Consider the following 13507-nt stretch of genomic DNA (forward strand, 5'->3'; position numbering starts at 1 on the left):
TCGGGCACGTGTTTGCTGCCCCACCTGCATGTTCATTCATGGGTTTGTGGGTGGATTGCCCTGCACGGATGCCAGCCTGCATCCTTCGGGGTTAGAAGCGCCAGCCCTCCTACAGTCCCTGTGTGACGTCGCTTTCCTAACGCCCAGTCCAGGCTGCTCTGCTTCCTCTTACCCGAAGCATAACTGGAGGGAGAGAATGGGAAGTGATGACATCCACACCCTGATGGGGACAGCAGAGGGAGCTGGGGGACTGGGGGTCTGTATGCTGGCACCTCCAGGCCACCCAATGCCAATGGGGGCAATCTCTGTGCTCTGACAGCAGCAGCTTTTAACTGTGACCCCCAGTTGTCACTTCTTTGCATCCTTTTAAGAGTTTCGTCTTAGAGGAAAATCTTTATATTGGATCTCTTTCAAGGATGAGTTATTTTTACCAAGTGTCACTTATGTCAGTTCAGGACTGTTTTTCTTCCAAAGTGCATCTTTGGACCCAGCCTTTAATTGTAAAGGTAATTGTCGCTAACTTCGGAGTCTGCCCTGACAGCTGTAAGCCTTTGCACCCCCATAGGAGAGACAGAAGGATGCAGAAGAGACCCCTTGGAAAAATACCTGCAGCATGTCCCTGCCCCTCTCCCTGACTGTCCACACAGACACTCCACCGGCCACACAGCTCCTGAAGGGCAGTGACACCCCCAATAGGCAGGCCCTGTGAAAGGCACAGGGTCCTAAGGCGTGCACGCTGGGATAAGCGCACGGTGGTGCAGAGTTACTAGGCAGAGGGGGACACCTGGGTAGCCGACACAGCCTGTGTCCTGGGCTCCCCTGAAGTGCTGGCTCCTGCAAGAGGCCAGAGCTGAGCAAGGACTCACCCCTACCCGCCACTGTCACCCAGGCCTGTGTGTGCCGGGCTTTGCTGAGAAAGCCATGGCCACCTCCAGAGCCCTGCTGCTCCCTCCCACCCCCACCTCTTCAGGGACACCCCCGAAACTGACAGAGGAAAAGACTGCACCGTTTACATGAGAAGAAATGCAATCATTGAGGTGTCAAAATCCCTTTTCACTTATTCTTTCCCAGATGTATTCTTTTCTCATTGACCCAGGGTCCAACCCCTAGAATTTGCTTGACTCCGATTATTTCAATGGGATTTTTATACTAACAGGAAGGGGGAAACTGAGTCAGAAACTGCTAACTAAATGGAAGGTAGGCGCATGAACATCCTCCTCAGAGCCCAGACTTTTCTATTTCCTGCCTATTTAACATGAAGGCTGAATTCTAAAATAACAGGCGACACAAGAATCTAACTGTAAGGAACACGTGGAAATCAAGCCTTTAGACTCTGTCTCCAGTGCGTCCCTTCCCTGTTTTTATTCCTGTAACCTTATCTTTGCAGTGGAATTTTCCAGAGAACATGGAAATCCACAGATAGTCAAACCAGAGAACATTCCCTCTAGCAGTCTGCCTTCTTGCATTTTTGCAAGTTTAAAGTTTTAAAGAAATACGTTCCAATATGCTTAATCAAAATGTATTTGTTTTTCTAAAAAAAAGCTATATGATTTAATCATAAAGAAAAACAAGTAAAAATTACTCCACTCCTCCCCCCTAAAAGTGGGGGGGTAGATTAAATAAGAATGGCAAAACATTGATAAACCCCTGGTGATGATGTGGGGGTTTCCTTACAGAGTATCTCTATTTTGTGTACTTCTGAAATGTTCCATAATAATTAGTATTTGTAGAAGTAAGCAGATAAGAACAATGACAAACCACATGTGAGCCTAGGATTGGTTCATGCTTGAAAAATTAGCAGTCTGTTTTTTCTCTGCTAACTTTTTCCACTTGAATTAGGGAATTGTTTTTCTCATGCTTTCTATAAAATTGACCGCAGAGCCTTTTGAAGAAGTCATCCTCTGAAGCCATAAAATTCTGCTTTGTTGTTGATAAAACAGGCCTGGCTGTGCACAGCCACAAACCAGCATTACCCCCAACAGTCCTGTATCCGAGTTCACTGGGCTTTCCTACTCATTGGCTCAGATCTGTCACTGAGACTGTGTGTGCCTGTGATGCTTGCTAAGTATGATCTAAAAGAAAAAAAAGATTGGGTTATGAGGGAGAGGTGCTGGCGCCTAGATGGAGTCACCAAGGATGCTACCTGGGGAGAGCTGTTCTGAGGAAAGGCTCTGTCACCCCCTGCAGTCGGGGGATGGCTGCCTCTCTTTCTTTTTGAGAGTATGCGCGCCCTCTTCTGGCTACTCAGAGAAATGTCTGGAAGGACACCTGTAGCAATGGCAAATGGGTTCCTTAATTGGTCCTCTCTCCCTCCCTTCCTTCCTTTCTTCCTACCTTCCTTCCTTCCCTTCTTCCTTCCACTCATGTATCATCCATTCATCCATCCTTCCTTCCTTCCTTCCATCCATCTACCTACCCATCCATTCAGCCCCCATCCATCCATCCATCCATCCACCCCTACCCCCATCTATCTTTCCAGTCAGCCAGCCAGCAAACACCCATTATGTATCAGGTACTATGGGGAAACAGAGATTAAACAGGATAAGGTTTCTACCCTCAGAGACCATATATCAATCAGACAGAATAGCAGACCAAGTGATCCCTTGACATAGCACAAACAGAAGCAGTTTCCCTTCTTTCTATGAGTAAAAGCTTTATTTATTTGTTTATTCATTCATTTATTTATTCCATTCATTCACTTCGCAGATATTTTTATATGCCCAGAGAGACAAAGGAGCAAAATTCTCCTTTTTCATTTTAAATATTATTATTATCTAGCATTTATTGAGCACTTACTGTGTCTCAGCATAATTCTCATTTAGTCCTTTATGAGGTGTGTGCTGTTAGTGTTCCTGTTTTATTAATGAGGAAACTAAGGCTTTGAAAAGTTATGAAAATTATCCAAGGTCATACCACTAGTACATGGGGGGGTTGCAGTTTGAACTAAGGTATGTCTGATTTAAGCTAGATAATACTGCCTGTCCTAAATAAAGATTCTTTGAACTATAATCCGAAGGTGAATTGTATTATACCAGAAAAAATATATGTCACTGGGTGTGAGTAATGGGTTTTTGCTGAAGTGCTGAAGTATAGGTTCCCCTAGAAACAAGCCATATTATAACAGGGAGCTGGGATTGCATGAAGCACGATCCTCAGACTGGATCTGTAGTGAATGGGTACTGAATCTGAGACGAGGACACCCAGAAATTTCTTCTTAACTTGTAAAGGGATGCGGGGCCCTCATTCCAAGCTGCAGGCACCTGTGCTGGGGCTGGGGACGTGACAGGAAAGTAGGTAAGGATGGCACTAGATGCGGAAGATGGCTGACGCCTCCTCTGAACCACACACTTGAACTTCCTGACCTTTAAGCGCTCCTCCAAGGGCCTGCCCCCTGTGGGTCCACATCCTTCCTCCCAAAACCGCTCCACAAATGCAGGCTTGTGGGTTCAGTGCTGGGGGTGAGGCTGCACTCACTGAGTGCAGGAATAGGGGTTCAAACTCCAGAGGCCAGGAAGAAGAGAGTCTCCCCTGCAGAACGCAAAACTAGAGCCCTGAAAGGAAGTGGGGTGCTTGGTCAAGAACCAGCACACAGGTAATACCAGCTGACGTTTTTACTCCATGTGCTGCCTCAGCGAACTCCAGGTGGCTTTTGCAAAAGAGCCAGACACAGGTCTTAAGTTTAAATTAATACTCAAACCATTAAAGCTGTTTTTTTCTTAAGCCTTTAGAGTCAGCTTACAGATAATGATTTTATTCACAAATCTACAAATTTGGTCTAAAAGGACCAATGCTTTTCCTTTTTTTGTTTACGTGCAGTTAGTTTATAAATTTAACAAATTGTAAATAACCAACATTATCGACCAAAGCCATTAATTTACAAATTTGGTGTATTTAAATCTCTCAAACACATGTCACATACCTAACAAGGCAGACATAAACCTGAGAAGTCAAATCTTTGTTAGCACTTACGCAATTCTTTTTCATCAAATACTCCAAACTTATAAATGAGGTAGATCGATGTTATCACAAAATGTCAACGCTCTTTATGAACTTGATCAAATCCTCCCACACGTTTCATGTTGAAATCACCAGGCTAATGGATCACACACAGCCTCTTCGTTGTGACACATCTTAGATGACACGGTCCATAGAGAGTATCACGATGATAAAGCTTGTCCTTAAACACGATTTTAAAGCTCATGGACTTGATGTTATGTCCTTCGCCTTTCTGGGGCAGCAGTCACCCAACTAATGCGGGAAGGCAGGTTTACCTTCCCAGCTGGGAGCACTGAGTTGAAAGTATCCATCCACAATATGGGTACAGACCCTGGTCACTGGTCAGAGATTCAAGGCCGGGCACAGGGCCTGGTCCTTCTGCCAGGACGATGCAACCCACGCTACAGGTGAGCCAACTCCCTGCCCCCAGTATTGCATCATTCATTCCATTGACAAGACGTTTCTCCCTTCTAATAAGACACGGATAAGGCAGCCCAGACTCTATGCGAGTACAAGTCATCAATAGACCCTCTGGGTCTAACTGTCTTGACACTGTTAGACCCCCATCACTAGGCTGTGGAACCTTCCAGAAGACAGTCCCAGTGTCTCTCTGGCCCACTGCTCCATCTCTGGGGTCTGGCGCGGTGCTCGTGACGTCACAGACCCTCAGTGTCTCCATGTTGAGTGAATGAGTGCTTCCCAGGCAGGTCAGAGAGCGCAGGAAAGCGGACCACTTACCGTGGACAGACAAATCAAGTGCAGGCCTGTGGAGGCCCCTGTGACCCCAAGCTTAAAGGCATTCCTGTTGTGCTTCCAGATGTTTCTGCAGCAGCCAGCCGTCTCCCTGAGCTTCAGCAGTGCCCAGCGGCCTGACGCTCCGCAGCAGCTCCCGCAGAGGTCGGCCCCGGAGCCCCAGTCCCCGCTCACCACCAGCCCTCAGCTTCCGGGGCAGATCACCTCTGTCCAGGTCACGAACCAGCACCTGCTCAGAGAATCGAGTGTGATATCAACCCAGGTAAACATCCCCACACATGTGTCCTCAGTCTCATCATCTACCCTCGGTCTTAGCCAGTATCAGTGGGAGAACACAGGTTATCCACTTCCATCCGTGGTCCCTTTCCCCAGGGCCACCATGCCCCTCCCAGTGCCCCAGATTCTCTGCAAAGCCCTCAGAGCCATTACCACTTGCTAACAGCCACCAGTGACCTTGCATCTGATGAGGTTGCAGTCGATAACTGGCACTCGAATAGAATAAGAGGTCCTGAGCCCCTGCTTCTGGAAGGTCATAGGATAAGCCCCTCCCTCTGCCTCGTGTGTTTGCACACGTACTCATGGGCCCCGTAAACCTCCGCTGAGCTCCTGCTGCTCATCAGCCCCCAGGGGAACAAAGAGGAAGAAGAGCTGGCCTTGACCTCACAGTGTTTCTAGTCTAGTGGGGGCTCTAGAAACGTAAACAGATAATGGACAATAAAATGTAGAGAAGTACATGTATGAGAGAGTTTAGTCCATCTTCACCCAGATTTAAGGGTTCTACTTTAAAATACAGCCTTTTGGTTCTGACAGTCAGAAGAAAAATGAATGGCGAGAATAGCTAAGAAAATTTTGGAAAAGAAAAAAACTGAGGCAGGATTGGCACTATCTGATATTGAAAGATTCTGAGAATTAAAACACTGTGGTGCCATCGTATGAATGGACAGTCAATGAAACAGAATAGAAAACCCAAAAGCAAACCCAAGCCCTTCCCTTCATTCATTTGTTATTTCACTCAATAAGTACTTCATGCCAGGCACTGAGCTTTAGGCACCAAGGGATAGCAATGAACACAAAAGAAAAGAAAAAAAGGATCTCTGGTCCCAGTGGGGAGAGAGATACAAATAAGTGAAAACCGCAGTGTGAAAAACGGCAATTCAGGGATGCTGGTGAAGGTGAGTGATGGGTTGGAGTTTTAACCAGGTGGCCAGAGAAGGCCTCGCTGAGAAGATAATACTTGAGCAAAGGCCTGAGGGAATGAAAGAGTGAGGTATATCGCTGTCGAGGAAGAACATTACATATAGAGCAATCAGCCAGTGCAAAGGCCCTGGGGCAGGAGGACGCCTGGGGTCCCCACATCTGGAGTGGAATTTGTGAAGCAGAAAGTTGTTTGGTTCAACACACATCTCTGTCTTGCCTGCTGGGCACCTGACACTGCCCTAGGCACCAAGATTCAAAAATCCTTGAGGTGTTTACAATCTTATGGGGAAGATAGTCGTAAGATCAAAAGAATTCAGTAAGTAGTCAGTAGGTCTTAAGTTACACAAGAAACCAAGGGGGGTAGAACAAGGTTCTAGGGAGGATTCCTGGAGAGATGACACTGGAGGTGAGTCTGCGTTTTACCTTTCTCATTAAATGATGCAACAGGGTCCCAAGCCAATGAGAAGCTCCCAGATGATACAGGGAAGTGGCCACTCAGTGGGCAGCTTGACGCCCCAGTTCAGCAGCCCTGCAGCCGTGCTGCCACCAACTCTGAGCCTGACCACGCCGGCTTCCACCTCCCAGGATGCCAGCCAGTGCCAGCCCAGCCCAGACTTCAGCCACGATCGGCAGCTCAGGTACGGAGACTGTCCTTTGTTTAAAAGGTAACTGAGGCGTCGCTTTAGATGATGCATTTCTGCTCTCCTTCCTGCTGTGGATGGAGGCAGAGTTCAGACAATTAGATTCCAGGCCCTCCGAAGCTGATCTCAGCTGACACAGAGGCAACAGAGGGCTGGGGTCTTGATGGCCAGAGGAAGTGACCCGCTGCGTTCATCGTCCTCCGAGAACAGAGCAGGCGAAGTGGCGATTCCGTCAGACTTTGGAAAGGGTCCCGCCAGCTGGGCAGGTGCTGCCATCGGCCAGCGGGTCTGCAGTTTGGGGCTGATCAGTTTCCCACTTGTCTCTTCCTCCGCTCAAAGGCTGTTGCTGAGCCAGCCTATCCAGCCCATGATGCCTGGGTCCTGTGATGCGAGGCAGCCCTCAGAGGTCAGCAGGACTGGACAACAAGTCAAGTAGGTGGCCCGGGGGAGGGAGGAGGCTGAGAGCCGCACTGGGTGGTCTCAGGCTGCGTGGACCAGCAGCTAGCCCTGTGAGTGTCCACTGAAGACAGGGTCCACCTTTGAAGGACACCCCCTTAGCTTTTCTTCTGCTGTTTCCCATGGGAGCAGATAACACTTTGTGTCAGCATCCCATGCTTAGAACAGGACCTGAATGGAACAATTATATGCCCCGTTTGGCATTATTTTCGGACGTCTTTACAGGTCTGAATGCCTTGGCCCTTGATTGTATACCAGGGAAATGTAGCCCACGGCTCCTGCTGACCAGCAGTTGCTGGCAAATTCCACAGGCACACTTTGCCTGCTCTGTGGTTCTAGAACTGCGCAACGGGACTGTGAAACCCTGCAAATGGGGGCCCTCTGGCCCTCCCAGACATGCAGCCCTTTCTCTCTCTGTCCTTTCCCCACCCCAGGAGAAACCCTAAAACCAGAAGCAGCTTTGCTCAGCTGTTTAATTCTAGAGACAAAGGGTCTTGGTGGGAGACATAGGGGCAAATGCTTGAAAAGCCAGTGGAAAACAGTTCCTAGCCCTTTGAAATGAAGCAGAAATAGAGCTATCTCACAAAAGTCTTTTTTTGTGTGTAAACATGGGTTTAATTTTTGTCAGAAGTTCACCAGGACAGTGCCAGCTAATTAGGCCTGGTGTGTCCTCATGACGACTTTACAGCCACCCCGTGGGACCATCCCCAAAAGTCTTTCCCCCGTCCTCCTTCAGCCACTAATAATAGTAACAGCAGATGGTTCCGAGCATTTCTGAGGGTCAGAGGCCTTGTGCCTCTGTCATTTCATTCTGTCCTGATAGAAACCCTGTGATGGGCATGGATTGTGCACCGCGGGAACCTGCCTGTAAATTCTCCAGTGGTGCTTGCTCTCTGTCAGGCAGGGGGGTTTTGGTTTTGGTTTTGGATTTTGGCTGTTCTTCCTAAGTGATCCAAATGAGTGGAAACAATGATTCTAGTTACATCACTTTCCGGAGATGCTTAAAATGCAGTGAACTAGGTAAAAATGGAAACTCTTTCTTCTTGGAACTCTAACGGCCATTTTCGGTCAACCCAATAATTTATATCCTCCCCACCTCCCCCCTCCCCGTCTTCCAGACATGACCTAACACTCCATCTTCTAGGGTGTGTCTGGGTCTGCCTCCCACATACACAGAGGCCTCCCAGGGGACGTTTAAACCCCACAATGCCTGTTGCAAGTGACCCCATATAGAGAAATTACATTTCTAAAACTATAATGCAAAATGGGCTTCTCTCCAGTGTCTTTAAGCATCTATTCTTAGTCTGTACTCCTGCAGACCTTTTCCTAAATGCCTCTTTTCGCCCCTTGTTAATAGCTCGTTATCATCAACACCTCTTTTTTTATTTTTTATTGTGGTAGAACACATACGCATATATCATGTAACATTTACCATCTTAACCATTTTTAAGTGTGCGTTTCAGTGGCATTGAGGATATTCACATTGTCGTGCAACCATCACCGCCATCCAGCTCACGAACTTTTTCATCTTCCCAAACTGAAGTTCCGCCCCCATTACACATAACTCCCCATCTCTCCTCCCCCAGACCCTGGCAGCCACTGCTTTACTTCCCGTCTCTCTGAGTTTGACTACTCTAGGGACCTCATATAAGTGGAATCATGCAGTGTTTGTCCTTTTGCGTCTGGCTTATTTCACTCAGTATAATGTCCTCAAGGCTCATCCATGTCGTAGTATGTGTCAGAATTTCCTTCCTTTTTAAGGCTGAATAACATTATGTTGTGTGTATAGACTACAGTTTATCCATTGCCCCATTAATGGACACTTGGGTTGTTGGCTATTGTGAATACTGCTGCTATGACAATGGGTGTACAAATAGCTGTTTGAGCACCTATTCTCGCATCTTTTGGGTATATACCCAGAGTTGGAATCACTGGCCCATAAGGTAGTTCTGTTTTTAATTTTTTGAGGAACCTCCATGCTGTTTTCCGTAGTGGCTGCACCAATTTGCAATCCCACTAACAGTGCACGAGGGTTCCCTTTTCTCCACATTTTCACCAACACTTGTTTTTTATGTTTGTTTGTTTGTTTCCTAATTGCCATCTTTGCTTTTCATTTCCCTAATGACAGGTAATGTTGAGCATCTGTTAGTGTGATTAGTGGCCATCTGTATCTTTTCTTTAGAGAAATGTCCATCCAAGCCCTTTGCCCATTTTTTAATTGGGTTGTTTGTTGTTGTTGTTGAGTTGTAGGAGTGCTTCTCATGTGCTGGACGTTAATCCCTTATTAGATACATGATTTGCAGATATTTTTCTTGGGTGACCTTTTTGCTTCATGGACGGTATCCTTTGATGCACAAACATTTTTCATTTTGGAAAGATCCACTTTATCTATGTTTCCCATGTTGCCCATGCTGTTGGTGTCATACCAACACCTCTTCCTTAAAGGCCTGTTTTCTCCTTCCCTTGTGAATCCACAGGTATGCACAGAGCCAGGCCGTGTTTACGAACGCAGACGTGCACAGCACCAGCAGCGGCGCCCCGACCCCTGTCCTGCTGATGGGGCAGGCGGTGCTGCACCCCAGCTTCCCCAGCTCCCAGCCGGCACCCCTGCAGCCGGCACAGGCCCAGCAGCACTTCCTGCAGGTGGGTGTAGGGCAATTGTGGGGGACTTGGGGGGAAACAGGGCCCAGATCCAAGCCCCCAGCCCCCAGTCCAGGGCCCAGGGGCTCAGCCCCCAGCCCAAGGACCCAGCCCCCAGCCAGGGACCCAGCCCCCAGCCCAAGGACCCAGCCCCCAGCCCAGGGACCCGGGACCCAGCCCAGGGACTCAACCCCCAGCCTAGGGATCCAGCCCCCAGCCCAGGGACCCAGCCCCCAGCCAGGGACCCAGCCCCCAACCAGGGACCCGGGACCCAGCCCAGGGACCCAGCCCCCAGCCCAGGGACCCAGCTCCCAGCCCAGGCCAGACAGGCCTTTCCCCCACTTCCTTTGGAGGTGGTTCTAGTCCTCAGGGCAGCAATAAACCCCTGACAGATTTGTATTTGAATCTTTATAGTTTCTAAAGCTCCTATTGCTCAAAGGTTATAAGTATATATAGTGTGAGAAATTTAGCATCAGCTATTATGCTAGGATGGTTATGTGCTAAAAAGGTCCATTTCTAAAAAGTAATTTTTATTATGGTGTCCATAGTTTTAAAGTGAAAATCAGACACTGACAACTGTGTTTCTCGGACTTGTTAGTATGTTTATACACAAAGTCTTATACAAATATAAAATTAAATCATGTTGGGTTAAAGATTCATCCAACTTCCTTAATAAATACAATTACGTTGCACGAGACAGGGGCTTTCCAGGAAAACGTTTACATGCAGTCACTAGTTACTTAAAGCAAGTGCCAAGTACACTGGCTTTCCCTTCACCCAGCCACCCTGCTTGGGCACCTGCAAAGCCACAGGAGAGTGTGCAGTGACAGATCCTTAGAGGACAATGAGATAGAGGTGAAAAGAGTTATCCTTGCAGGTCTAGAACCTCATTGAATTCAAAGCTGCCAAACCGACTGGGGTAGGCTTTTCAAATCTCGCTGACCCCAGGCATGGTGGGAGGCAACTCAAGATTCAGCTCTGTGTAGCTTGTCAGACGGGATTTGGGCCCAGCTCCCAGCCCCCAGCCCAGGGGCGATGCCATGACAGGGCAGGGGAGAGTTAGGGGTCCCCGTGTATTTTCTCAGCAGTAGCAGCAACCATGTTTGCAGACACCTGTTCCACCCAAGACAGGGTTAGGGAGGCGAAGAGTGCTCGGCCTCCTCAGGGCCCCCAGGGATGGGGGCTGTCACAGAGAGCAGCGGGGCTCTGGGTTAATGCCCACAGAGCTCTGTGGGTGTCTGGGAGGCCTTTGGGAAGGAGGGACTCGGGGACACTGCTGCAGAGCCAGAGACTGGGCAATATCAGTGTGGGTAACTGAGAGCCGAAGGGACGTTGTCCCAGCAAGAGAGACAGCCTGAGCAGCCTCAGAAACAGGCTGGCCTGGGTCACTTGGAGGGGGACACTTCATGGATGGAGGTTGTGGGAGATGAGACTGAAGGTTCCAAAGTTGGGGGTTGGCCAGCTGAAGTTTCTGACCTTCAAAGAAGGATGTTTCCTAGTAGATGCCGGCGTGAGGCAGTAATTGGAAGTAGTTATGGAGCAGGGAACACCAGTGAAAGTATGCAGGCTGTGTGCGTGTTTGGATCCTGCCCTGTATGTTACCTGCATGTGGTCTCAGCTTCCAACATCCGGAAATGTACAAGCTGCCCGTGGACCGTGTGCACACGTTCCCACTGGGCCAGGAGGAGCCCCTCGTGCTGGCAGGAAGCTTGGCTTCAGAATTTACCCCCGTCTGACAGAGCCTCGAGTTCCATTCCCCCCATGCACCCTCCCCCCAAGGTCCTGCCCGAGCCCTCACCACGAGACACCCCCTCGCCCCCAGCCACAGAGGAGAGTCCAGGGGTCTGACCACATCCACGTTTCAGCTGAGGAGTTGTGGAATTGCAGGACCACCGCTGGAGCCCTTTTCCTTTTCTTTCCAGGTACAGGCGCCAACCTCTTTGCACAGTGAGCACCAGGACTCGCTCCTTCTCTCCACCTACTCCCAGCAGCCAGGGACCCTGGGCTTCGCCCCGCAACCCCAGCCCCCTCGCCCCTCCCGCAGGGTCAGCAGCCTGTCGGAGTCATCAGGCCTCCAGCAGCCCCCCCGGTAGTGCCCTGGCACCTCAGGCGGGCCCCAGTCAACTTTAACCGATGGACAGACGAAGGGGGAGAGGAGTCTGAACTTAAACCCTTGGCATTTGTGCACACTGCGTACATTTCGGATCTCCTGGATGGTAACCATCCCCGGACAGCAGCAGCTGGCACGCGGGAATGAGCAGCAAAGCTGGCCGGGTTCTCCTTGCCTCTGCACGCCTCGGGCACACTCTACAGCCATATTGGGACGTTGTGCCTCAGTTGACCTTATCAGATGGCGCATCTCGTTGCAGCCTCCCGAGAGCACACTGGTCACGCTAGCCAGCAGTGGCCCGTCCACACATGCTAGCTGGCCTTCATTCTCTCGATCCTCTTTCCTTTGCATTCCGGAAGCACTTGGGTCAGAGATCTGTTGAAGAGAGAATAAAGAGATTATTTTTCATTATTTTTAAATGGTTGTTTTTGTTTTAATTTGCACAGCTGCACAGAGGAGATAACCTAGGCACTTTCAACTTTGAAAACTAATGAGGTCTCGTGACTTCATTTGGAGACCACAGTAACAAAAACAGCCCACCAATCAGAGAGCACAGCTGGTCATTGACCAGGCTGTAGCCTCACACCCTCTGGCCAAAACCCTAATGGAATGAGGGTCTCCACCCCACACCATGCTGGTGATTTTTCCCCCCTAAATATAACACTGGACTGTTTCCTGTTTACTTCATTAATTGCAACTACAAGGCGGACTCAAAGCGAAGCACAATCATGCAGCTGACATTCCAGAATCTTGAGAACTCCAGGGCTAAGAAGGGAGGGGTTTCACAAGCCAGACAGGCCCTGAGGGACCCCACCTGTGCTGGGCCTGGGAGGGAGAGTGCTGCATCTTCCTACACATCTTTCATGATAAGACCCAGGACTGGATTTCCTTTTCATAATGCACTTTGCTTTTTTTTTTTTTTTGTATGTTTTGTTATGTTGAGATGTTTCTAAAGAAAAGATTTTATGTAATTATAAGACGAAGTGTAGTGACATGTACAGCTGTTGTAATAATGACCTATTTCTATATAAAATAAAATGGTATGGATTATGTGTAAATTATTTTGTATCGGAGACACCAGTTCCTTTCCCAAATATCAAAGTATAAAAGTTTTTCTTGTGTTTTTCTGTGAGTGGACATTTTGTAATAAACAGATTTGTACAATTTCCTCTGGAGGCAGTTTCTGTCCCTTGTTATACATGCATGCATTCATCTTTTCATCAGTAAATGTTGATTTCTTTATAAACTTCAAGATGTTTCTAAGGACAATGACATATGTGGAAATGGTGCAAGCAAGCAGTAAAGAAGCCAGCTGATGGCGACTCGTTTTCTGAGTTCCAACACGTACATCAGCTCATCAGGTGCCTGATCTTTCAAAGGCTGCACCAGAAAAAACAAATGGTTGGTTCACAGAAATGACAGCAAAACAGACAAAGAAAAGCAGAAAAAGTCCCTGGAAGCGTGTCAACCTTATAGGTAATCCGTGGAGATAACCAAGACATTCTCCACCAGAGCATTCATTCATAGCCCATAATTCAACTCACCTGGGCTGAGTTCCATGGGCTGTGACTGCCAGCACTTAGACATCAGTGATACGCCTGGGTTTCGTGTGTCTGGGTGTGAGACGTGCACACGTGTCATGGTGATGGGGGCAGATAGAGCAGCAGCAGGTAGGAGGCTTGTGCCGACTACAGACAACCCCCTTTCGCATGAG

At 48.6% G+C, this 13507-nt stretch overlaps 1 protein-coding gene across 1 annotated transcript in view; it reads left to right on the forward strand.

Annotated features, from left to right (window-relative positions):
* NPAS2 (neuronal PAS domain protein 2) overlaps positions 1 to 12961 on the forward strand; it is a 144852-nt gene extending 131891 nt beyond the window's left edge. The window contains exons 17-21 of the mRNA XM_019753869.2: positions 4814 to 5011; positions 6394 to 6584; positions 6927 to 7019; positions 9521 to 9686; positions 11606 to 12961. Of these exons, the coding sequence (XP_019609428.2) occupies positions 4814 to 5011; positions 6394 to 6584; positions 6927 to 7019; positions 9521 to 9686; positions 11606 to 11776 (819 nt within the window). The 3' untranslated portion in view covers positions 11777 to 12961. The remainder of the gene's footprint in view (positions 1 to 4813; positions 5012 to 6393; positions 6585 to 6926; positions 7020 to 9520; positions 9687 to 11605) is intronic.
* The last annotated feature ends 546 nt before the right edge of the window (positions 12962 to 13507 follow it).

Source organism: Rhinolophus sinicus, linkage group LG05 (genome assembly GCF_036562045.2).
Source record: "Rhinolophus sinicus isolate RSC01 linkage group LG05, ASM3656204v1, whole genome shotgun sequence".
NCBI classification, from domain to species: domain Eukaryota; kingdom Metazoa; phylum Chordata; class Mammalia; order Chiroptera; family Rhinolophidae; genus Rhinolophus; species Rhinolophus sinicus.